Source organism: Anopheles stephensi, chromosome 3 (genome assembly GCF_013141755.1).
Source record: "Anopheles stephensi strain Indian chromosome 3, UCI_ANSTEP_V1.0, whole genome shotgun sequence".
Lineage (NCBI taxonomy): Eukaryota > Metazoa > Arthropoda > Insecta > Diptera > Culicidae > Anopheles > Anopheles stephensi.
This window is the reverse complement of record NC_050203.1, coordinates 81,825,961-81,852,370: the sequence shown is the minus strand read 5'-3', so window position 1 is coordinate 81,852,370 and position 26,410 is coordinate 81,825,961. Positions and strand designations below refer to the sequence as shown.

General features: G+C 46.0%; 1 protein-coding gene across 3 annotated transcripts in view; it reads left to right on the top strand.

The window, feature by feature from the left end:
* LOC118513631 overlaps positions 1-17,317 on the top strand; it is a 120,995-nt gene extending 103,678 nt beyond the window's left edge. For 2 of the 3 annotated variants that reach the window (XM_036059697.1, XM_036059696.1), the window contains exons 9-22: positions 323-468; positions 738-2,585; positions 2,658-2,775; positions 4,436-4,746; positions 5,082-5,473; positions 7,562-8,547; positions 8,618-8,881; positions 9,203-9,560; positions 9,629-9,858; positions 9,917-10,081; positions 10,156-10,364; positions 10,433-10,596; positions 10,760-10,895; positions 11,492-17,317. In XM_036059697.1, coding sequence (XP_035915590.1) covers positions 323-468; positions 738-2,585; positions 2,658-2,775; positions 4,436-4,746; positions 5,082-5,473; positions 7,562-8,547; positions 8,618-8,881; positions 9,203-9,560; positions 9,629-9,858; positions 9,917-10,081; positions 10,156-10,364; positions 10,433-10,596; positions 10,760-10,895; positions 11,492-11,543 — 5,379 coding nt within the window. In that variant the 3' untranslated portion in view covers positions 11,544-17,317. The remainder of the gene's footprint in view (positions 1-322; positions 469-737; positions 2,586-2,657; positions 2,776-4,435; positions 4,747-5,081; positions 5,474-7,561; positions 8,548-8,617; positions 8,882-9,202; positions 9,561-9,628; positions 9,859-9,916; positions 10,082-10,155; positions 10,365-10,432; positions 10,597-10,759; positions 10,896-11,491) is intronic. The other variant, XM_036059695.1, reaches the window with a different exon arrangement.
* Positions 17,318-26,410: the final 9,093 nt, after the last annotated feature.

Here is a 26,410-nt window from a genome sequence, read left to right as displayed (position 1 = left end):
ATGATATTAAGATTGGAATGTCATGCGCAGGGCGAGGTGTGTGTGGGTCTCCGATGATAAACTTGGAAAAATTAACTGAACAGAAAGGGGCAAAAAAACCATTGAGATTTGTTTATGTTATCTCAAGCTGTTAATGTTGCGCCAGCGTGATTTGCTGAAGAGGCAACAATTTTTTTATTAATAAATAAAATAGAAATAGCCATGGCATAACATACTTATAAAATACTATGAAACAAAAATGTATAGTTTTATCATCAATTTGCATACCTTTAGGCGTATTTTTTAACAATACATTCTTTCCCATTTCTTTGCTTTTGCTCAGGTAAAAATGGTTTCCCAAGGTGCCCAAACGAATGGCGGACTCAATGGAGGAGGCCGTAAGCTCACCAAAAGCCTATCAGAAGCCGGCGATCGAATCCAGGAGAATGGTATCGATCCAAACGTAATTCAACCTACCGATACGGGAACGTAAGTATGGCCCAGTTTTTGTTGGTTTTCCCTCTTCTTTAAAGTAAGGCATTTTGCTTGCCAATGCTGCTATGCTTGCCATTTGTAATCAAGCACCAGCCATAAAATTACCGATTAAATACATCATACCACATACTTCTCGTTTCATGTTATGGCTTTGTTTTGCTTTCTCGCGCACTTCATAAACCCATCGGACGGGCCTCATGATCAAACAAAACAAACCTGCATCTCACATATCCACTCACACACACACACACGTACACACATAGCAATGCTAATGTTAACTTCGATCATGAGCTGCTGCATCGCACGCAATCGGAAGAACCACCGAAATCCCCATTCACCATCACGTCACCGCCCGCCTCACACGTAGGGCCACATTTCGAGATACCATCGTCACGAACCTCCTCGCAGCTGAGCCATTCCGATGGGACGCACCTGACGCACTCGCGAAACCACTCGCAGGACAGTGCCACCTCCTACCGCTCGACCGATGGCTCGCGGACGTCCTACGAGACGGCTTCCTACCCGTACGACGCGTACGACAGTATTGTGTTGCCACGCCGGGCCAGCCATGCGGCAGAACCTACCTTCCAGTTTCTGCGTAAACAGGATCTGGAGCAAGTGCATCATCACCATCAACAACAGCAGCAGCAACAACAGCAACATCAACAGCAACAACAACACCAACAAACACCCCATCAGTCCCAGTACACGCACGGGTACGAGAATGGATATGTGCCGTTCGAGACGCACAGCTTGCCACGGCGAACCTGCATCCACCACAAGCCGGAAGAGTTCCACACGCACACACTGCCCCGGCGGGACCATGGCCATGCGCACCACCATCACGAGATTGTTTACCGGGACCAGTCCCACCCGGCGCTACCCGCTCCCGAGCATCTGATCCTGTCCAACGGAAGTGTTAATCAAGATGTTCGATCTTTTGACAGCACACCGTCGACAGCCCCGACGACCCTGAACCGGCGGATGTCTGCCCACGCGATAGTGCTTCCCCCCGAGAAGCAACATTCGAGTGGGCTTCCACTCGTCCAAGGACTTCACCAGCAACAGCAACTGCAACAGCAGCACCAGCAACAGCAGCACCAACAACAGCAACAACGACGCGCATCCTACGCATTTGTCGCACCGGACACACACGCCCTAGCCAAACGGAACTCCATTCCGCATCAACAGATCCAGAAGGTTCAGCCCATTATGCAGGCTCAGTTCACGACACCGGTCAAGCAGCAACCATTTCAACCGCTGGTCAAACCACAACCGCCCATCCTTCCTTCGCATTACACCACCCAAACTGCACCCCCATCCTGTCCGGTCACTCCACCCAACATCCAACCGTTGGACATGCAGGACGACACCAAGTCTTCCTCCGAGGGCAGCTGTTCGACGTGCGAGTCCGAGAGCGAGCAGGAGCTGGACGGTACCGGCGAAGAGCAGGAGATTTTCATCGACTTCAAACCACGTGTCTCGCCCGTCCCATCGCCCGGTGCAGTCAAGAAGAAAAAGCTACAAAAGGCTCAGTCCGAAGGTGAGTTGGCACACGCCGAGCGCCGGAAAACTAGTACGGGAGATGCCGATGGAGGTAGCTCGACTGTTCCGACGGCAAGCGACGATGAAGGAAGATCTACGATGAGAGAGCAGAGTGTACCGCAGCTACCGAAACCCGACTATCGCGACGCAAGTGAAAGTTCCGTCCCCGAAGACGAACCCCAACAGGTGATATCGGATCGACGAAAGGAAAGCTTCCGCAAACGGTCGGTTAGCTTGGATCAACCGACGAGCTGTGAGCAGGAGGAAGATGATGAACTGCCCGAAGGATCAGCAGCCGGCAGGCATCATGCTGCGGAAGATGCGAGATCTCACGGACACGGAGCTCAGAGAATGTCTTCTAGGTCTAGGTCGATGGGAGCGGCGATAGGATCGCGACACCTTTCGGCACCACCATCACCACAGAAGGAAGATCATTCGGCTTCGACCGGTAAGCTACACCGGGAGGTTTCACCGTTCCAGTCGTCGGATTCACTCGCGAACGATGTCACGCGGGACACGTCGGATGGCAATTGGAACGAGTCACAGGCAACGATTATGACTACCAGGTGAGTTTCAGCCCTTTTGTGATTTTCTATGCTTTTTGGTGAAATTCGCTGTAACTTTCTTGTTGTTGACAGCTTAACCGATAACGGCAAGCTAACTCCATCGTCTAGAAGGAAGAACCTGCTGCTGCAGCATCAGCAACGCAGCTCCATGGATACGGATGCGCTGGATATGGAAGATATCGCTGATCAGGTAAATCTGGATCCTTGTTGGCAGATCTTCCTTAAATTGGGTTTCATTTATGTTCTCCCATTTTCTCTGCACTTGTTGCTTTGGTAAGAATTCAGTATTTTGGAAGTATAATCAAAATTAAGTTTAAGTTATTCTTGAGTCAAATAATACCTTCTGGATTGAAGCAAGATGCTAGAAACTTTTATGTCTTGGAGTAATAAGGAACTTCCATTTTTTTAATACATTTTTTTATTATTTACTGTTCTCGAGGGTTCCCATTGATGGTTTTAAGTGCATTTCAGGCCATCCTTTACTCAAATATTCCATTTATTGATCTGAAAAAAAAATCACATTAAAACCCAGTTTCCGTTCAGGCTTTCCTTCGATGAAAAACGCAAAGGTTCGGTTCGCACCTTTCAGGCAGGAAATTCAATCCCCCGGTGAAAATATCCCTTTTTCCAGCCAAGTGTTGATTAAGGTACAGCTGTTTTCCATTTTTGTTCTAAAATATAGACTCCATTACAAAAAAAAAGCTTCTCAAACATGACTTAAGATCGATTTCTAGCAGTTTTTTTGGCCGACCATCTGATCAACCTTCTGTTGGAGTTTGCTTTCCTTTTCGTAGAAGCAATACCACCGGAAGCAACATACTTTTTCGCCGGTGCTTTCTGTGTACCGAGCGCGCAAAACAAACACTTTACTAATTAATAATTTCTACACCTCGCTACCGTTTGCTTCGATACCATTTCAATGGCACGCCATTTGCTTAAGCGGGGCCCGGGAAATCTATCGGCTAAAATTTAATTCCACGAAAAAGGCCCACTACACAGTTTGTACCCCCGGAGGCACATTTTACGCCACTCTGCAGCCGTTGTTTACATTCAGCTTCGAACTATGGTTCAGTGAAAGCGCCGGGATAAGAACGGAATTCTAAATTCATACTGACTCTGTGGCACATCGTAAGCTTACCCTGGCAAACAAATGAACCATATAGCAGTTTGGATGTAAATTTGACATCGGATTTGAAGCTTAAATCACACCGTTACTAGACGCGAGTTTACGGATAAGCTGGAAATTGAATTGTGTGAAATTCGAACCAAGGTTCATGTTGGACCTGTTTCGCCGAGCATCGTTTTCAGAATTGAATATTTTAGAATTGATCTGAATTGAATATTCTAGCACAAAGCGCTTGTGGTGTTGGATTTCGGTTCAGATATAGCTAGATAACAGCATGCACGCTCTTGTTGAACGGGGCTACAGTTTAATTAAATTCGCATGCATAATCCACCCCTAGTGGAGATGAGATTGTATGCATTCTGCGGCGATACTTGTGGAAAAACAGGACTCACTACAGACCCGAAAACCAACAGCTCGATTTCTAACCCAGTACGACAGCTGAATGCATTGCTGCAGTTTGCAGTCGTTAGCCACAAGAAACAACTCCGCCCGGAGATGATTTAATTTAATGTTACGCCAAAACACTGCTGCACTGCATCGGAATGGGTCTCGCTGGTTTGTCCGAAAAGTTGCTGCATCACACGGAACGCGGGTTTTCCCCGAGCTCTCATCGGGGTTGATTTTATTTATGTTCATCCCAACTCCATCCCAAAGGATTAAACAGCCGGGTCGATTTTCAGGCTGCTGCATTTTGGCTTGTTTTTTTTTTCTCCACCATTCGCAGCCATTACCACCGTTGCCTGTAACCGTGGCCAGCACCGCACTGCAGTCAAACCTCGTCTCGACGCCCTGCACCCTTGCCTCGCATCAACCGAACGGGACGGCCATTCAACCGACCGGCATTGTAAAGCCCACGACCCCATCGATCGCCGTCATCCCGTCGCCGAGCATGGAACGGGAGGAACGTGACCTGCAGTGGCAAAAGTCGGCCACCCTGCGCCGTCCTTCGCGGCCACTATCGCCCACCAAGCGTGCGGCACGAAGCGAACAGCAGAAACAGCAAAAGTTGCAGAAAATCGAACCTTTAATCCATCGGTAAGTGAAGTCGAGCTACGGGTTCTGGTAAAGACCGTTCAGTAATCTGTTTTGTGTCAATTGAATTCACTATTGGGATGAAACGTTTTGTGTTTATTTTATTTTGTGTGAGAGCATAAAATTCGAAAACGTATTCATTATAACCAGACTAAATTAATTAAAAAAAATTTATGATGAATAAATATGATAACTTAGGAGTATGCTATGTTTTTGCATACCTTTAGGCGTTTCTCAGATATCTTGTTGTTGAAGTGTTAGTAATTAGATTTTTTTTCATGAGCTTGTAATTGAATAGTAATAAAACACTTTATTCTAATATCTTCCTCTCATCTTAGATCCTCTGACCCTACCGATCGTACCGGTAAACCCGACTCAAGCCCAACATCCTCCATGGTTTCCGGAAGTGGGGGACCAACCACACCCCAACAGCCTCTTCCTTCCTCCACCAAACTACCCCACCATCATCCGATGGCAGTCTCCACTCCGGTAGCGGCCCGGTTCACCAAAGGATCCCCCGGAAACGGTGTCGATCTGCTCAAGGATCATCCGGTCCTCTGCCAGGAGTCAGCATCCGGTGGCGTTGGTGGTGGTGGTGGTGCTGGATCGGAGGGCAGCACTACCGAGGACTACGTGACGTGCACCGACAACTCGAAGCGCGGTGCTTCGGGAGCTAAAGGTACATACAAAACGATCCACGCCACTAGACCGACCAAGCAAGTAACAACAGGTTCGAAATGTCCGATTCTTACACACTCGCACGCACTGTTCGTTATTAAACCTGTCCCCGCCCCTGTGTGTTTTGCTACCAGTGTTTTCCATTACCATATATGTACATGTGCTCCCTCATGGCTGTGTGTGTTGCGTTGCATTTTGTGGATCGTCTCCATTTGTTTCCTGCTCCCTGTGTTTTATATATGTGTTTGTGTGATATGTACTTTGTTTGCAAAACCATTTTGTCCGTTTACACCCTGGTTCGTTGTGTCACACAAAAAAAAACGAGGTCGATACGATCGATAATTTGCCATTTGCCTCATCAATTAACGCGACGAGCGTGTGAATAACATGCAGCAACTGGCTGTGAATGAGGACTGGTGACAGCAAAAACAATATGTATTACCTTTTAATTAAACTGTCCTTTGCCTTACCTCTGGAAAAAAAAACTACCGCTCATAATTGTGATCCTCCAAGGGGTCTCGTCAAGTTAACAATAATGAGTGTGGCTGTATTTGATTCCTGAACCCGAACGACCAGGAATGATTTCGATTTTGACAGTGCTCCAGCACCCACGCAGGCGATAGACAATAAATAAAAGTTAATTATTCCAGCCCATAATCGCACAAAATATGGCCGATAGGGTGCGTGCAAGTGATATTTATTATTGCAAACGATTAAACGAAAAACGATTCGTTTGGGGTATATTACAGAATATGAATTGTTTTCCACTAAACCGTGACAAGTAATGAGGTCGATCTGAGGGTATTAAAGAATTTAAAGAGCTAGTCCTGATGCTAGTTCACCTCTAGGCACGCCTTAAAGTATGCAATTAGCTTTACACATGCAGGTGAAGTGTTAATATTTGCCTTCAGAAACAAATTCTCGGGCGTTTTCAATATTCAGTCATTCACCCAAGGCTGTAATATCCTCTCATAAGCTACAAACCTGGGGCGGTCCAGAGGCCGAGGAGACAGCGGCTGCAGTCTTCACATGGCAGGACCGGGGTTCAAATCCCATCCAGACCGTCCCCCGTACGTAAGGCTGACTACTTTACTGCGGGTAAAATAAAGTCACAGAAAGCCAGAAATGGCAGGCCGAGACCTCTCGAGGTTATAGTGCCAAAGAAGAAGAAGAAGAAGCTACAAACCTCATATCATTATTTTTGTAATTTAGTTTTGATTATTTAATCTAGCATGTAGCTCATAAGTTAATAAATGAATCATTTGTGATAAGAATTCTTATCTATCAAATAATTAATAAAGGATTGTTCTTGACAAACTAGTACTTCAATTTCTACTTGCAAGACTTTTGAGGGCTCGCGGACTAAAATAAACCTTTGTTAACCATAGTGGTGTAAATTTACCCCTCAATGTATACAATTTTGTAACTGATTCGGTTAAAAATATGGAACTACACAGCAAAGTGGACTCACTCACGCGTCAAATATGTTTAATCAAAGCTGTATTTAATTTATATACATTTGATAATCAAAATAGTGTGAAACCCTATTTTTATACAGAAAAAATCGATAAAAGTCACTGAGACCAATGCATGGGGAAATTATTTATCTGAGCACAACAAAAATCCTTCATTAGCCTTTTATTAGCTTATTGTTAATTGTCATCCGTCGATTTAATATTAATCAATCATCGTTAGTGCTTGTTCCGGCCGGTACGCATTGACCTGCCTATGTTCCATTTAATGTGCTTTCAATAATTGTCGCTCAAATCAACCATATCGCTGAATTGAAAGTTCTGTTGGCCCGGCTTGCCGTAATAAATGCGTTAACAAAAAAAAATGCTTTAAAAACATAAATCCGCAATATAGATTAGCGCTCCTGTGCTCTCCCGATGTAAATTTCAAGAGTAAACAACTTCCCACCAAACTTTGATCCTTCACATCCCACACAAAACCGCTGTTAAATGTTTGACAGGAGCTTTGAAAGGAAGTTTGGTTTTAGCTACCATTTTGTTTTCATTTGTCCGGAACTCGTTCTCCCTCGCAGACGGAGGTTGCTTATTGCTGGTAGTCGTTACAAACACCATACTCCTATCGTGGTGATAAACAAATATTTTCCATGTTCGTTTGTTGTGAACTGCAGCCACCACACAGGACGGATCATCGTTTGAGAGTGCGTCCTCCATCTACAGCCTGGCGCGGGTCGATGCCGTGTGCGAAGAGACGCCACCCATCGAGGAGAAATCCGTCTCGCCACAGATCCCACCGCCACCCATTCCCAAGCCCTCCCCGACGCACTCCGTCAGCAGCAGTTCGAGCGATAGTTTCAGCGTGAGCAAGAAGAGTTCACCGTCACGACCAGCCCTGCCGAAAGCGATAGCCGGTAAGGTGAAAGCCACCAAGCCACAATCCCTTTCGGACGATGACCGGAGTGAAAAGCGGTACTCTTCTTCGCACGATGAGAAGGAGGCGGTGCCCAAGGTTCCGTACTCTGGCTCAGCAACTGGAACTATTGCTCGGAGCGCTCGGCGAGGTCGCGACTGGAACGAGGAGGAACGGCGCAGGAAAAAGAGCACGTTCAAGCTGGAGTTTGACAAGGATTCGATCAAAACCTACACCACACCGATGCTTCGTCAGCCGAGTCCAGGGTTTAAGAAGCTTTCGCCGGAAGATAAGAGTGCGCTTAATGTGTTGGATGGAGCGAGTCCTAGCAGCAAGCAGAAACGATTCCGACAGAAGACTCGTAAGTCCCCACGGGCCCGTAGTGCGGTTCCGGAAGAGACAGCGGCGATTGGAGCTGTTTCAACAACTGGAACTCTTCCGCGGCGTAGTAAGACACCTCTGGTACGATCGCCCGAGAAGCCTACGGCTACGACGACAACGACTACAACGGCAGTGGTCCTGGCGACGCCCCAACCAACCATCGTTACGCCCAGCACGAAGCTTAGTCCCTCGCAGTACTACTCACAGATCCGAAGTCCACCCTCGGGTGGATCTCCTCGCAAGCAGAAAATTTCGCCCGAGAAGCGTCTGCAGGCGATCTCCACCGAGTCACTCCGGTCGGTGTCACCAGGTTCGGATTCCGTTTTCTACAGTGAAGCGGACGCATTGTCTCACTGTGAGCAACAGGTAAAATTCATCTCAAGGTGTCACCATGGTGTCACTAATACCTATTCTTCTGCGGTTTCCTACACCCCAGGTCCACTGTTCGCACTGTGGCAAGGAAGTCGAGGTGGCAAACCTTCCAGGCGAATCGGAAGAGTCCGTTCTGACGCTCGACTCTACGGATAACGATCGACCGGACATTGTGCAACCACCGGAGGGGTTCGCTGATTCGCCCGACTGCACCAAAACACCACACCACACCACCCGGCTCTACAAGAAGATGGACAAACGATTTCGCTCCGAAGATCGACACGTTGATCGGCGACACTTCAAGAGCCGGCAGGAGTACCGGGCCAAGGTAAGCGGTTAGTGACCATCTCTGCCGTTGTTGTGTGCTCTGGATAGTTGTGTGAGTGTGTGTGTGTGTGTGTGTGTGTGTGTTTGGGAGGACAATCATTCCCGTTTGTGAATGCTAAGAAAGTAGCCATAAAGTATGCAATACGCGTGACAGAACATCTTCTTCAACAGAGTATTTGTCACCAGTTGAATGTTTAGTGATGTATTTAGGTGGATTTTAGGAGAGAGTATACACCAATCAACTGTTTCGTCTAGTGTGTGTAGTAGCTGTGCGTTATATTGCCCCTCTATAAAGATCCCTTTGACATAATATTCGTTCCAGAGCGAAGAACGTAGCAAGGAAGAGATTGAACAGAACAATCTACGCCCAGCCGGATCATCGCCCTGTGTAGCACCGGCCGGCCAAGCGTACATCGACACCACATCCGAACCGGAACAGGGCATCTATCATGGGAACTACAAGGCTGGCCTTTGGATCTGTATTACCGACCGGGACGTCTGGCGACGACACGAGCTACCGGACGGGAGTTTCGATCGCGCGAAAGATGCCACACTGGAGCGCCGAGGTTCGACCGATTCGGAGCGAGACTTTCGTAAGAAATATCAAGCCATCACACATCGGTTAGTGCACCGGAAGTCATGCGTCGAGATGTACCGACGTCAAAATAGTAACAGTTTCGGTAGGTATAATCTCACTCTGATATGTTCTATTTGAAAGATTCTAATTTTTGAACGCTTTCCCACTCAGACACCGATAAGACGGTGGTCGTATGCAGAAAGTCTGGAGAGTTCGGGTTCCGTATACACGGCTCGAAGCCGGTCGTCGTGTCCGCGATCGAGCCGGACACACCGGCCGAAACGTCGGGCCTAGAGGTAGGTGATATTGTACTGTCGGTCAACGGTATATCGGTGATCGACAAAAGTCACTCGGAGGTTGTGAAAATTGCCCACGCTGGCAGCGATACGCTCGAGTTGGAGGTAAGTCTCAGCAGGTCTGCTCAGTTCGAACATGATGAGAATTCTGTATCGGTTTCAGGTTGCTCGTACGATTGGAGTGCTATCCCCATTGGAAGATGGTTCCTCGCATCCCTCGATCTACACCGGGTTCCTGTGGCGGTACTGTGCCAGCGGTGGGAAATGGGTTCGGAGATGGTTCTCCCTTCGTCCAGACCATTGCCTTTACTACTATAAATCTGATGCGGTAAGACATTCATTTCGAAATGGCTCTCCATACCAAGCCTTCATTTTTTTTCCTCCAATGTACCATGCCACCAGGATAATCAACCGATCGGAGCGATCATGCTTACAAACCACACGATCGAGCGCATCCCGCTAGAACCGATCACTCGCCCGTACAGCTTTGCCATAGACACGGAGGAAGGCACCAAGGTACAGTTGGCAGCCGATTCTGAGGAGGCTGCTAGTCGATGGATCGCTATCATCAGTCATGCTGCTCAGCAGTGTGATCCTTGGCTGGAGAATAGGTTCGTTTCGTATCTAGTGAAGCTGAGCTAGAACTCTCAAATGTCTTAACGCCTTTTCATCGCAACAGTGCACGAAACCTGCGACTTTCAGCCACGGGCATCAGCAAACCGGACTGCAGTGGACCGCTGACCAAGCTGGGCAGCAAATGGCGCTCCTGGACCAAACGATACTGTGTGCTGAAGGATGCCGTCCTGTACTTCTACCACGACGGCACTAGCAAGAGCGCTTTTGGTGAGTAGTTGAGGCTGGATTAGTTAGGTTCTTCAATATTGCATACCCTCAAGCGGAATCCTGAAACTTGGAAATACTAAATTATTTTATCCCGTTATCATCCTTAACAATCTAACAATCTCATTCGTTCCAATTTACTGCGATAATCTATTATAATAAATAGGAATGGCCTGTTTACAAGGATATCGAGTGCAGCCTTCGTCGGCAGGCGGCAAGAAGTATGCGTTCGAGATAGTACCACCGGAGCTCAGTCTCAGACACTACTATTTCCACACCGAAACCGAGATGGATAAGAAGCGGTAAGTGAATGCTTCCTTTGGCCCAATCTTGATCGAAGTATCCACAAAAACATATCCATCTTATCATATAAAAAATACGTTAGCACTTTAAAGCAGTAAAAGCAGCAATATTTCTTCCTTACTGTCGGTTTGGCTTAAATCATCCTATTCAACTCCTGACTACTGACGACGCATAAAGCAAAAAGCCATAAATCCTGCCCACATCGGATGCATCGAATGCAAATTTTTATTGAAAATATTGCAACAGCTTCTTCCGACAGCTTGGCCTGTTATTGTTGCAGCATCAGTGCAGCAAACACACTACTACGGCCAAATCACGCCGGAGGCACGATGCATCCTCTCTCTCTCTCTCTCTCTCTATTGGGGAGACTTCAGAACAGCACAAAACCAAGCTACCGAGCGTAGTGTCCATTCATCGCAATAAAGCCATCAATTGGAAATTTAATTTTCTTTCTCCCCGTAACGCTTTTTTCTCTCCTTTTCTTTCCCGCTCTGTTCGCGTCACGATATTTTTCCATTATCCATCCGCCCGGAATCTGGTGGACTCGACCACTGCTGGATCACTGCTTGTTCCCTGCGCTAATCGAACCACCCAGCTGGGTAGCCGCACTGGAATATTCGATAGACCGGTGGATGCGGGCCGGCTGAAATAACCTGAAACGCTACGAGCAGCTCGTATAGTACACAGCGTTTGGCCTTACGTTTCGCCAATCTCCGGTCGGGAGCAATCCTTTCCGCCATCGACATCGGCACATCACCACGGCCAACCTAACGGACGGTGGTCGAGCTGTTGTGGCAGCATAAACAAAACACAACACACGCACACAAGCACAGGAACGGAGCAAATCCCGGTAATGGTTCGCCTTCGGGGTGATTTCAGAATATGTGGACGAGCAGCAACAGCAGTACATATAAAACAACACATCACAACAGCAGCCGGGGCTGGAACAACACACGTTCGCTCGCTCGCCATGCCATTCCGGCATCGTAAAATCGAGCCGTGATTGCGGTGTGCCTACCTTGCAGGCGCAGTGAGACGCTACGCTCGTTGATTGAAAGGCGCTGCCAACGGGCGTATTTGCCCGGCACATGCACACGTGGCGGACATCGGTGGACGCAAATAGCCAACGGTCACGCTTCAATTACGCGATCCTGCAGGCGACACTGGATGCCAAACAAATCAACCGTGCCAAATTATGAAAGCAGAGCAAAGCTGTTGCGAAGCGAAAATACTCACTCACTCTCGCTCTCTCGCAGGTACGTTACTATCCGGTGCTTTTGTCTGGTAGCGGTGTAATATCCAAAAGCCCTGCCTTTGGGTGTCATTTTGATGCTGTGATTTTCACCCACCGCCCACCCGTGCGAGATATCTGGCCACAAAGAATATTTTGATGCTATGTAGCAGCTTTCCGAGCTTGTTGTTCACCATGCGACGTCTGACCTTTTGTTATTGACGTACCGTATACAATTTATTCTACCGGTTGCCGTAAACAGTTGCTCGGCTCTAGACGCTTTCCATTCTTGGGGGTTTTTGCGTTGGAAGTGTTAAACGCCACACAGCAACGGTGGCTTTTCGCCCGTGTGCGAGTACCACACACCAGCAAACGGTTTGGTTGGGAAAAAGTTGTTCTTATAAAACGTCACGCCAGGCGTCGCATTTACTCAGCTTAGCTTCTATAGGGTTGTGCCATTCCGGCCATAAGAGCAGCTCACTTTTTCCGTGTTTCGAGAGGAGTTGGGACAATTTGATGAAAATCTTTCCCATTTCCAACGACAGAAGCGCTCGTGCCGCAGGTGTTGTCGGTTAAGGGTTTGACACCTTTGATAAGGCTTTTCCACCAAAACTTCCGGGATTTGCAGAAGACGGTTTAAAATGTCACACATAGCACAAACATACACAAATACAGAACCACTGATAGCAATAGGTGCGAAACGAGACCAAATTTAACGAACTGTATCGAAGAGAGCTCCCTGCAAGAGCTGGCGTAGCGTTGATGTTTTGATCGAGAACGAGAGGGATTGGGATCAGGTTTTTTTCCTTTCCTTGGGATAGTATTCTAACGGTGAAAAAGAATATATAATAGATACTATTAGCACACGGTCGGTATATAGCGTCATATTGATGAAGAAGAATGGGATATATTTCGTGGACGTTAGCTGTAGTTGGCCGAAACAAATGTACTTATCGTTAAACACACAACCGAAAATGATAGCTTTAAGAGTATGATCAGCTGGAAAAAAAGCGCTGACCGTGTTTAGGCGTTAACCGACAGCGAAACCCCAAGCTGACTGGATGTTTTAAGCGTTTTCAGCCTTAAGGAGAAACAAGTGCGCCCACAGGTATGCAACGCGCATCACATCAATGTTTTCCTTTTTTCAAAGGCCCCCGTTGACATTTTCTCCTGTTCCTTTACCGAAAAGGGGACTTTGTCGGCCGAAACGGTTTATGCTTGTCAAAAATGAAATAGATAGTTTTGTTTTTGAATCATATAAATGTTATCATGAGTAGCATTATAGTGGGAAAGCGTCTTAATAGTTGGAAGCTGTAATATAATCTAAGCTCAACGCTCTTTGGGAAAGCATCTGTACACGAGAGAAAATAGTGTTTCAATCTGTTTGTAATCGAGCGTAAAACTTGCCGGAACGTTTCTAGCGAAGCCTAGAAATAAATTGTTTACCATCAACGGATTTATGGAACAACAACGAAACATGCCACAAGTTTCCTACCGTTGGACACACTAAGCTTTTTATGGAAGGAAACAACGGGACAGGCAGCTGCTTCGACCCGCAACGGTAAACTTCCGCTTTAAAAAGTGGTCTTTTTGAAAACTTTCTCTGGATCGCAAACCAAAACAAAAAAAGGAAGTGGAAAGGTCCCAGCACAATAGTGCCATTGTAAAGCCTTTAAGAAACACTGCTCGGTAGAAGAGTACAGCCGCTTGACGTCCCAAGTTTGTCGGTTCCCTATCGGTGTACAACCCCCCCTCAACCTTTCCCGCAGTGGAATTAGATAGGATAGAAAGGCTTAAGCAAGTACGCTTGTGTCACAACTGATTGTTGTACCGATATTATAGTACGATATTACACACAGACACACAACAGGATAAAGAAATCGCCCACTAGAGACCCTATTTAGAACACTAGAGGCACCCCAAAACTGGTAAGAAATCAGAAACATTCGTAAAACTGTGAGCAAACTAGCCCGCATCTAGAAAATGAGATTAATGTTAGAGCTTTAAAAGTTTATCCAACCGGACAGTGAGGTGAGCCCGGATAATTCCGCTCCAGAAACGTTGGCGGTTCTTGGACTGTTTACATGCACAGAACACTAGCAGCAGTAGCATTTAATAGCCGTGGCAAGCCGTGGCATCAGTACCGGTGGTAGAAACTTAATAACAAATGATCGGTAGAGTAAAACCATATCAGTATATTTGTGGGCAGTAAAACACTTGAAACACACACAAGAACACACCCAACCATCGAGTAACTAATTAACGGATAGTGATATGCGAATGGCGGGGCGGAGACATCAAAAGAGAACCAGCACAGAAGCCTAAAGCCGGAGTATTTTGTGGTTGTCGGTTCAATTCGAAACATTGGTTTTCGATTTCTTGTTATTGTTTTAGAGACGAGAGGCAAACGAATACTTTATAGTGGAACGCAACCACTATAGAGTCGTTGTAGTTTGGTTACAGGTTGGGTAGATGTATGTTGACTAGATAAAATGGTAGATAAAATCGGAAAATAATTAAACAATGCAAATCTTAAAGGTAAGCGAATAAATATTTAACTATAAAAAACAGAACGGTGGTAGTAAACATTAACACACAAGACAAAGTAAAAACGAACTCCCAGTGCCAAAAAAGAAACAAACAACAGAACGAAACAAATGAAGATGCGACAGTCAGGTACACAAAAAAAGAGAGAGCGATGGTAATCAACCATTTGCTAGTATAATTTACGATATTTTTCCCTACTTTACTTTTACTTTTCCTCATCGTTTATATCAACCACTCCCCGTGTTTCCTATCTCTTACTCACACGCGAGCTAATTATAATGACCCAGAACTGATATCAATACGGGTATAGAGACGACGACGGATGAACGAATTCTTCGAAGACTTCTTCTCTTCTCGGGCAAACATTGCTCTGCTCTGTTCTCTCCACCTTCCTGTGTGTGTGCGTGTGGCTGTCTTTTTATAGCCTTGCCATCGTGTCGTTTGATATCTCATCGCCGTACCGTAAAAGTAAGCAAAAAGTATCATTGTCAACTTGTTTTATCTACTTTCCTCTTGGTTTCCTCCCCTATGCGCCTTGTTATGATATTTGCAGTCACAAAGCGGGAAAGCGTAAAGAAGGAACAATATATTCACACACACACACACACACACGCATACCATGAAAAACAAGGGTACACAAAGTACTCAACAAAACTTTACCTAATACGACAAATAAAAGCGAAAAGCAGATAAACCAGCATATTCAAACGCACAGATGAAAAAGCAAAGCTCAACAAGTGCTTCACAAGTCAAAAGCCGCTTAAACGGCAAACAAGAGTTTCTGAAGAGCATAAATAACATTCTTTGATTTTTCTGTTAAATTTATTGCTATTCTGCAAATTTACTTAATTCAATGTTTATCCTTTCTTGCAAATGTTATAAATTTCTTATTCAGCCACTATTAAGCTGTTAATGCTGATGATAGAATGCTACTTGAATGTTTGATCTCTCTTCATTATGATCTGCGTACAGAATCAGGTTGGTTTGAATGAGTTTTCACACGCAGACCCCCCTCTCCCTCCCCCTTCTCCCAAGGTTTCGTTGCTTGCGTCCAAGCAATTACCATTCGCATCATGCCAAACAAAAAAAAAACCAAAACACCATCATCAAGAAATCGAAAAACTTCGCACAAACACCTCGAAACACACATGATAGGTTTGTAAAGCAAACGAAACGAACAAACTACCAAAATGCAAAACCATACACCACGGTACACCCCTTCCCCGGTAAGCCTGGCCTGGTGTGACTGGCGGGAATGTTATTAAACAAAAAGTATTTAAAAGAGAAACGTTTTTATAAACGGATAAAGACTATAAGGATGTAAAAGAAAAACAAAAGCATAAGAAGGCCGCGTTAGCGGTTAACTGTAGACTAGCTCATGAAACAAACCAAATTTACGTCGATATTGTACGCGAGATGTTGTCAGGTACTGTAGGGTATATTTTCACAAGAAAATGAGTTTTTGTCTTATCGGTGAGTTTTGTAACTTTGGTGGCGTACGAAACGAACCAGTGGCTCGTTTACTGCATGGCTCTGCTGTAACGGAGACTGAGGGCAAACGTAATTCAAAGTTTTATTTGAATTTTACCTTGCGTTCCACGGGGCGGCACCGTTTGCGTTGCAAGCGAGTTGGACAAAAAGCGATTTACTTGCCCAGTAAATGACAATGTTGTGACCGAGCTAGGAAAAACTTGAGCAAAGCTCCATTATCGAGAGTTTTGAGCGATGTGTAGTAGGGGTTTCCCCTGCCCCCCGCAAAAGAATGGTTGGTAGAGTTAAGTTAAATACGCAAACCCCCGGTTCGAATTATGCTCGAAGCACTGCCATAGAATCAACTATCTACCAGCAGAAGACGACCAGCAGTGAGCGTTCCAGACCAGAGCCCCTTAGATTCCATGTCAACTGACGAAACTCGAACCCGGTGTTGATTGGTGTTTGAGGGTGAGAATTAGCTTTTGGATTCTGTGTAAGTGTTTAGTGGATCAAATAGAGGAAACAAAGAACAAAATTGCGTCTAACCCCTTTTAGGAACAACGGGGGATAACTTGTTGGAAAACATATTTGCCAAATACCAGTGTGTGCGACACACGATGAACGTTTAGCAGCAAAGCGAGTAGAAACGTATTTAGAGCGTTTCATGCAACCATTTTTGGAAAACGGGCGGGAAAACAAACCCATGATACAAATTAAAGATATACATACCGATATACATACAAAACAGCAACCAATTTCAACCGAATGCATATTCATCCCCACCACCACACAGCAGCCACAGAAGGAAGCTCCGAAGTGCTAATAAGCTAAACATTGTGCTAGTAAGTGTAAGCTATCGGTGCAAAACAGACAAAAGAAAACACAAAAAACAGTAGACCAAATTACCCATCACCAGTTGTTTAAGATGAAGACGAATAAGACGCAGAGGCAAAGAAATTAGTGCAAACGAAGCAAAAACACTAGAAATGGAGAAAATAGAATGAACCAAAACCCAATTTTTTCGAACAGTTGCCCAATGAGAGGAAAAGCGAGGAAGGTGCAAATGTTGAAGTAATACACGATACACTGTAAAACTTACATTGGGTCATACATTATCAGTGAATAAAAAAAAAAGTGGAAAAGAACCCCTCTATCGGAACGATTCAGAAATGGGCTTTTTGGATTTTACTTTTGCCGAAACTGTGGTAATATCACAATCAGTCAAAAAATAGTATTTATTTGACAATTTTCTGTAAATGTGACTTCATCAAGGATTTAAATTGGGAATAAATGAACGAATGGCTTTAAAACCTGCTTAAAGACCAGTTAAGAAACGCGTCAGCAGCGCTACCCTCAACGAACCAGATATACGCCGGAATGTATGCAATGCTTTTCACAGATAGAAAACATCGATGTTTAAGGTAGCAAGGGGCCAAATTCATCTCAATATTTTTTTTCTATGTTTAAATTCTTTGAATCCTCCAGATTTCAAGAACAATTAGAATAAACAATAAAATCTATTAGATTATGGAAAAATTACCATTACTATGTACGGCACGTATAGCGGAAATAAATTAATTTCTAAAAATATAATATTTTGTAGGACATATACGATTGCTGCTGTGTCTATTGCTATTCCAAAATTGCTTAGCCAATTTTATTCTAAAAAAAATATTCCTACTTGTTCATTCAATCATTCATACCGATGCAATAAGATGCAACGGCAACGATTCAATCCCGACGCTCCTTCATTCAACACGCTCCTGCTTAACGGATAATCCATCCCAACAATAACAAAAAAAAGGCAACAACAGCCCATCTCCCCATCACCCATACTATCCTTGAGATGCAATTCCTTAACCTTCACCTCGTTCGCCCACACGCTGTGAGGTCAGTTGCCCTTTTTTGTTGCCTGCAAACAATCACTACCACACACACATGCACACACACACGCATGGTCGGGCACGTCCGGATGCTGCTGCATCACCCACCCCCGGAGCACATAAATCATTTCACATCTCTGCGTCTTATGCCCGGCATCCTTCGCATCCCTTGCATTGCATTCCATCACATAGCGAAAAAAAAAACAACAACACCCCGCTCAAGCTATCCGGAGGGCTGGACAGCAGGAAATCTATATCTTTCCGCTCGACACTGCCAAAAGCGAATGTGCAAATCAACAACGGCAACAACAAGAGCATACAGAGAGAGAAAAAAAAGTCAATCCCAATAGGGTGCATGTTGGCCGGGAGACCGGGAGAGAATAAAGATGTAATCCGCTTAAAAAATCAACTTGCTTTAATCGTCTCACTCCCGAATCCCGGCAACCGGCCAACGCAAATCGAAGCCCCGGGCACACGTAGGATTCGCTTCGAGGTTGGATCTCCAATAATCATGGTGAAAGGTGAGTTGGTGGATGGTGCGCGGAACCGTCTTACTAACCCGAACCCATCTCTTTCTCCCGTGATCCTGAAACCTTATCGCACAGGGACCGGACCGGTAATCGAATCGGACCAAGTTGGTTTTGTGGGGAGCGATCCCGAACCACGGGTACGTGAAACCCGTTTCATCTCCCGCACGATTACGGACGGTAGCAGAGAAATTAATCCCTCCAGCATGAATATATTTAATTTCTTGGATAGCTTCAAACTGCTACGTGCCCCTTGCTCCCTCGCTTCCAGTCCGGTCCTTAGTGCCATCTACTACAACAAGATCGGGCCATCTTATCGACATGACGACCGTTTAGCTAGGAATGGTTGGAAAGCGAAGCAGAACAAGCAGAACACCAGGGTAAAACATTCTTCCACGGCTTAAGACTCACTTGGAGCACCGGAAAGTGTGTGCGTGTGTGTGTGTGTGTGTACTACAAAACCCCCTTAACCTGCACTGCACTCGATTGAGCTCATCGAACAGGTTATTGGAGGCAATAAAGTAAGTGCTTTGGCCGGGTCGACACGGACTTTAGAATTATTAGATCTGCAAGGCTCGCGCACGGGACACGATAAAGTAAAGATTATGCAAATGTCGCCCCGTTTCGGGATCGGATACGATGGTTGGTTGGTCATCGAACCGATCGGAGTGCAACCTACGCGTGTGCCGGCACACGGCGGGTAGATCTGATTTCTCGGCTGCTCAGCTCAGCTCGCTCTCGTTTAATAGACGACGACGACGGCGACGACGACGAGATAGTGTGTGCATGAGATCATTCAACAGTAGCCAAGTAACCTGTCCGCCCCGTTACGGGGGCTCCGAAATGGACACTTTAGATCCCATCGGATCGGTCGGATCCAGTTGCACACCGGAAATGAATACAGCGCGGAGTATGTGCGAGTGTGAGTTCGCTGAGGTGTAATCCAATCCGCGGACGAGCGTTTAGAGCGAGTTGGCATGTATTATTTACATGACATCCGGTAGCAGCGCACCAGTAGCATCGTTATGATTGACATATAAACATGACTTACAAACGGTTATGTTTATGAGTTGTACAAGGTCATTTAAATGTCAGTAAATACACATTATAGTATCTTTACTGAAATAGAACGCTTCTCACAGACTCACAATCGTCGTTACTTTTGAATTGTTAATCTGCAGTGTGATTGATCAAGAGTTCTGCCTTAGGTTCCTGAGGACTCCTGGACTGTAATAAAAACTCAGCTGTTAGCTTCGTAAAGCTAGCATTTCTGGTCGCTTTAGAAACTTTAAATTGTTGTCTAGAGTACTCCAATAGTCCCTGTAGAAGAAATTCAGGTCAAGTTGCTCAGATCTCTTAGATCTTGTGGATGCATCCCAAGAATTGCGACTAACCTTGGAGAAACTGCGAATGTCTCAAGGTTTATATCTGTGTCTCCTAAGTTATCCTTTGCAATATTTGATGGGACATCATGAAGATTATTATAATTATTATAATAATGAGTTTTAGGTAAAGAGATGCAACAATGAGGAGATGTCCAATACCAAAGAAACTCCTGACGAGCTCCCAAGAATCTCAGCCATTTTTTCATGGACTTCTCCCTACTTTAATAAGCATTCCTCTAGAGTCTAGCCTGCATGCACAAGTTCCAAGAAAATATTGAACCCACCCAGGATCCTCGTCCAGACATGATCCTCTGTGTAGTCGAATGTATGCATCATCCATCGACGGCTACTTCACACGTCGTTTCCGTTTATCTGCCATCTCACTTGCTTGGTACATTTATTGCAACCGTCAGCTTGATTTCTCGTGATCCTCTCATCCACCGATGACTGTCTCGAACGGCATAAAGAACCTCATCAGGACTGATATTTGTTGTTCCCCGGCTCGATCATGTGTGTGTGTCCTACTGTACGCACATATGGTCGGTGTGTCCATTTTGCTTCTGGATTCTGCACAGAAGCTCACCCGAATGGTCTGCAGTAGCGCAATAAAATCAGTCAACTTGCTGGTACGGCTTGCTGGTAACAGGCGCAACCCTGCAACGTCGAAGGTTCTAGCCTGCCAACACTTGCCGGTCGAGGATGCACCCCACGGTGAAAAAGAAAGTCGCTTACGCTATCGGATTGCTTTTGTGACTTCTCAGGGTTTTTTTTTACTTCCTCCATTGTCTTCATAAACAGATTCCTTTTACCCTGATGTTTGTATGTTCTTTTCTTGAAGCTTTTCTCTTGCTCTCTTCTTCTAAAATAAAGTTCTTGTCCCGCTGCGTTTTCCATCCCCTAAAAGGGGCGATCCCTCAACCGGAGGAATGATTAGTTTGTTGTTTGAAAAGGACCAGCTAATGGATATTTCCGCAGGTAGCAGCACTAAAAGCCCTAAAAGTGAGAAATAGACAGGTTCGCTTTCCGACTGATGCTGGTAGCACCGAGCCTTTCGGGCGGAGAGTGTGAATTAGGGAAGATGTAACACACCAGAAAAGGTTTAACTTTTCCCCAGAATGTATGGAAAAACGGAAGACCAGAAGAAGAAGAAACGTGAGAGTGCTTTTTTATCGTTTTATCTTCACTTTCCTTGGCTTACTGCTTTGAGGTAATCGATAGATTATGAAGCATAAAGCACCAATTACAAAAGGACAGTATTTTAAGTCACAGTGGGGAATTGGAATATTCTTCAAAAGCTCGCGTAATGATTTGTAGTTTGCAGGAAGCGCTTAGAAGCCTTGAAGAGATGAGATGACTCGTAGCTTTTCGATGTTGATTGAACTGGGTACGAGAAAACGATTGAAATAAATCAATGATCGATTTGTAATGGACGGTATTGCTCCCAATATTTCTTCTGCTCGAATAAAAATACAAAACTTAAGAATCTTCAAGAATAAAATCCGATTCGGATGTTCAATAAAAAGTTTATGTACAACCCATTTTCCTATTACACTTCCGAGAAAGGAAACCTGCACAAACAGGCTGACGGCAGCAAGCTTGCTTTTTTGTTGTCTTTTGCTCCAAATCTTTTTTCACGCTCGACGGCACAGCAACCAAAGTCGAAACCGTACGCACGATAGGAAAAACTAGACTGAGAACCCAGTCCCAGGCCTGGTTCCTTCCTTTTGCTGCTAGACGACACCCGAAAAACCTGTCGAAATTCATGGGTACAGCTCGACGATAACAGGCGCAAAGTGAAACAAATCGGACGGGAGCCGATAGCACGGCCAGCCCCGAGAACCTTCCGGTGGCACACCGAACCGATAGGAGAAAATGACTGCCTTTTGTTCACTTCTTTTTGAGGGCATTTGTTAAGGGGAGACAAAAAAAAAGGAAAAACGGTAGTCGAAAGTTCACCGAAGAAAGGAACGAAACTCGCTCCTGTTTTTTCCACCGGAAAAAGATTGTGCTACGTCACTGTGAGGCTCTCTCTTTAAAGGGACGCACTGTAGTCTGTATGGTGGAGTTCATATTTCTCTGTTACACTATGTAAACAGCGTTTTCTGGGGACTCATTTCGGCATGAGAATCTATTTTTGAGCTAGTTTAAATGAGAATCCTTTTAGCCCAAAAAAAAAGTAATCCTTATTCGAAATCAATGGATGCAATTGATCCTCGTGGCCAATAGCTACGAAGACTCCCGGGATCGATCTGTTCCAACCATAGCTTTGAATGAGTAAATAGCAGTGTCTAATAAGTTCAGATCTAATTTCCTTTTTTTATATGAAATATCTCTCTCAATTCCACATAACATATCGGTTATGAAAGAATCGAACGCGTAAACTGACATCGGGTCAAACGATCAACGGCTGGACAAACATTCGCCCTAAAAGACATCAACGCCACAAAACGCCATCGATGCAGCAGAATGCATGCAGGCAAGTCAAATTGCAACCAGTGCAAGAACAGTCACTCTCTCTCTCTCTCTCTCTCTCTCTCTCTCTTTATCTCTTTCTCGAACCGGAAAAGCCCAAGACCCCTAACAATGCACAAACCATCCCTTGCAAACCATTATGCCAAACGCCTTCGGGCTGGTGAAGCAGCAGAATAATCCGAAAAGGAAAAAGCAAAGCCCAACTGGACAAGGGCTCCGAAAGAAGCCTTTAACACAACAAACAATAAATAGAGGCAAACGATCACACACACACACACTCACCCGACGTGATACAGATAAAAAAGTGCGCTGTTTTTATTCCCCTTTCTTTCTCGCTTCAATCGCCCGGCGATCTTTCCTATCCCTTACGACGCCCAGTGACTCTGAAGAAACCTTAAATCTTCTCGATCTGTCCACGTTTCCTGCGCGTACGGTCAGTACGATCCTGGGCCTGGTCTTTTTTTTCATTTTTTTTCTCTCTCTCTCTTTCTCTCCTTTCCGTCCAAGGGCATCGGTCTCGAAGAGTTGATGTTTCGGGTTGTGTGTGGGTCTGTTTCGGTGCTTCTCCTGCTGTTCCTTTACTGCTGCCGTTAGTGCTGCCGTTGTTGCCTTCTTTCCAACTGCCGCCCACCGTCCGTGGTCTCTCGCTCTCCCTTCGAACGTGGGGCCACGAGAAAATAACTTTTATAAATACATTACACCGACCAACCCTTTCACCCTACGGTGCAGCATCTTCCTTTCGGGGCATCCACCACAAACCACAGACGCACCGATGGTCCGGGACGAACATACGCTGGTTTTGCGGTTAGTGATGCACGCTTGCTGTCTCATTCGCCCTAGCAGCGATGCTGTTACTGTTTGTCTTTACGTCACCATTTGCATCTCCCGTGCGATCGTATCCCCAGCATCCCAGAAACTCGCCCCGACCCAACAACGGCGACGACGAAGACAAGCGAGAAACGGAAGAAGAAGGCAACAGCAACAGAAGAAGAAGAAGTAAAAAAATACTCCATCGGCGTAAACGTCGTCCCTAATGATCGAACGGAGGCAAACGGTGTGCTTGATCACCGGCCACCTCCCAAAACCCGCAGCAAACGGCACCCAGCACTTCACCTGCCGATCACCAACACCACAAGCGCTTTCCGTGTGACTTGCGTTGTGCTGGCCGCAGCAAGCTAAAACCCCCACCGAAGCAGCGGAAGACAACGAAGAAAAACCGAAGAAGGAAAAAAAGCGTATCTCCTTCAGGGGATGGACTCGGATCGGTACGGGCGAGAAGGTAGATCGAAGGGGTTCGTGGTTGGTGGTATCGTCGAAGTCTTTAGTCTGTGCACCTCCGTGTGGACCGCGTCGCGTACCTCCTCAATGATCGATCGGCTTTGGCATCTTCCAAGACCGCGCGAGCTCCACATCTTGGCCTCTTGCGTCGAGAGACGATCTTGCGAAGGCTCTTGCTGCCCAGGACTGGGATGCTGAGGTTGCAGTGATGGAGGGTGAGGGTGGAAGCAATTGGAGGAGAGGAAACAAAAGGAGGTACAGCCTGAGCGGTTGCTGAAGTAGCCCGCTGGCAGCCAGAGACCACTTTCCTACTACATGCAAGACGACATACCTACCAGACACCAAAGCCGCCTCGTTCGCTTCGATTCGAGTCTTGCGCTCGTTTCGGAACATTGGTTAACGGCTGTGCGATCACTATGGGTGGATTGTGTGAATTGTTTGGACATTTTTTTTAAATTAATTTCGAATGCAATAATCATCACAAATAACGAGGCAATTCCGATGAGATTCAAACCACGATCCTGCCATGTGAAGATATTGTACTTTGTTCTTTGAATGCTTAAAATAAATAGATGCGGTCAGTGAATTAAATTCGCTAATCCTTCCGCTGGAAAAGGTCGCAGCATATTTCCCAACAAATCCCACAGTGCCGACCAAGACTGAAACGATCGCAACGATCGCGATCGCGCCGCACGTACAGGGCGATCCCGGCTGTCAGTGGGTTGAAAGAGCATTTTGTTTCGCATTCGTTCACCAATCGTCCCAGCATCTGCTCTCCGGCGCATCACCATCCTTCAGCGCATGTCCCGTGTTTCTCCACTCACTCACACACAAAACCCAATCCCCAACTCCCCTTCCCACCGAAAATGGGAGTGTGGTGGAGTCTCGTCGTCATGTCGCGTACACTCGGACTCGGGCATACGCTTAAACGTCCGCGTGCCTTTTTTATTATTATTATTTCGACCACAGCCGAATAATAGCACCAGATGCCTGGTGCTCGCGGTCACTTTGGCAACCGCTCGGGACCCGGGTGAGTTTGGGTGCCTTAGCTTTTTGGTTCCCTACTCCGTGGCGGTTTGAACTCTTTGAACAAAAAAGGCTCCCCTTTGCTGGGCCGGGATGCCATTAGAGGACGCCCAGCTATTAGGGTGGCTGTGTGGTGGGCCCTTGTTTTCCCGTTTTCTCTCCCTCTCGTTCAGGTTGAGCTAGGAGGAATTTACTACCACTTCACCGAAGGGCCCTGACAACTGTCCAGCCTAGGTTGGGGTGGTGTTGTGTTTTTGAGATGCTGATGCTGCTCCTACGTCTCCCGGAGGCACTTTCGTCAGCAAGATCTGGACGAGGTCTGTTTGACGCTGACCTACGATGAGTTGTTGAGTGCGCGGGTTGCATTAGAGAGGCAAGGAAGAGGAACAAAAAATGGTTCGGTATGCGGCAGGATGGCAAAAAAAAAACATACCGTCGAAACAATTTCTCCCCGGCTAGATCCTCTGGTTTACGAAAGGAGAGCAAGAGTTCACTAACCCAGGTCGGTGTATGCTATCAGGTCGGGAACTCGTTTTTATGTTTCTGTTCGGTTGCTGCCGTTGCTGCTCCCGTACGCTGCTGACGTTCAAGTGCGATGCGTGTGTACTTGATCTGCATGTGCGTGTGGTACGTAGATATGGATTAGATCGTGGAGATCGTCTAAGGCACTGGGAACGGGGTATTAGTTTCATTCCTATTTTTTCTACGCTACATTCGATTGGAAGCGTGGAGATTCGTGTAGATGATGCTGTGAAACGGATTAAAAGGGCATCAAATAGCGATCGCGGGCTGATCAACAGAGCGTTGTTGAAGGGTATTAGTGTCTGAAGTGAATGGGTTGAAGAAAATTTATTACACAAATTACAGGATGAACTTTAATCCTAGCTGTTAAATTAAATTTAAATTTTATTTTATTCCAAAGACATAACAGATCTTGGAATTCCTCTACAAGCAGCACCTCTCAACCTAAGATAACATCTTAAGTGTCTTCGTTTGCTGATAAACACGCTATCACGTACCACGCAAAAATGCTTCCAGCCAGACAGTCAGTCACGCCGACTCCTTATCTCGACCGATACAACACAGGGCAATTAAACCCTAAACGGCGGTGCTACTTCAACTGTCGCGTCCGTTCGCGATTGCATTGTTGTCCAGCGTAGGGGTACACGTGCAAACAGGCAGCAAATCATGGGCGAAACGGTGGCCAATCAACAGCATCGCACCCGGTTGCTTTTAATGTTATCAAATGCAAATTTTTCAGCTCGTCCAGCTCTACCCAGCAGTGCATACGATGCATTTTAATGCATCACACGCGGGAAGGCCTTTTAAATACTCGCTAGAACTTCTGTTGATTCTGAAGCTGCAGTGAGCTACGGCGATAAAAAGAGGGAAAAAACGTTGTGAAGAAGAAAATCACAATGGCTTGTCCACAGCTTAAGCTGGACTGTCCGCAAGGGCGAGCGCACCAACACTCGCACAGCTTTTGAAGCTTAAGATGCTATTACAACAGCTCAAGACGCTTTTTCGTTTGCTGCACACGAATACCATTGGGTGCAGACGAAACCAAAACCGGCTTTTCTTGTTTCTCCGCTGTGGCGGCGGAGAGCGAGCGTTCCAAGTGTGTGTGTGTGTGTGAGGGTGTGCGTGAGCTTTTGACATTCTTTCGTCCGGCCGAGGGGTGCGCTAAGGGTT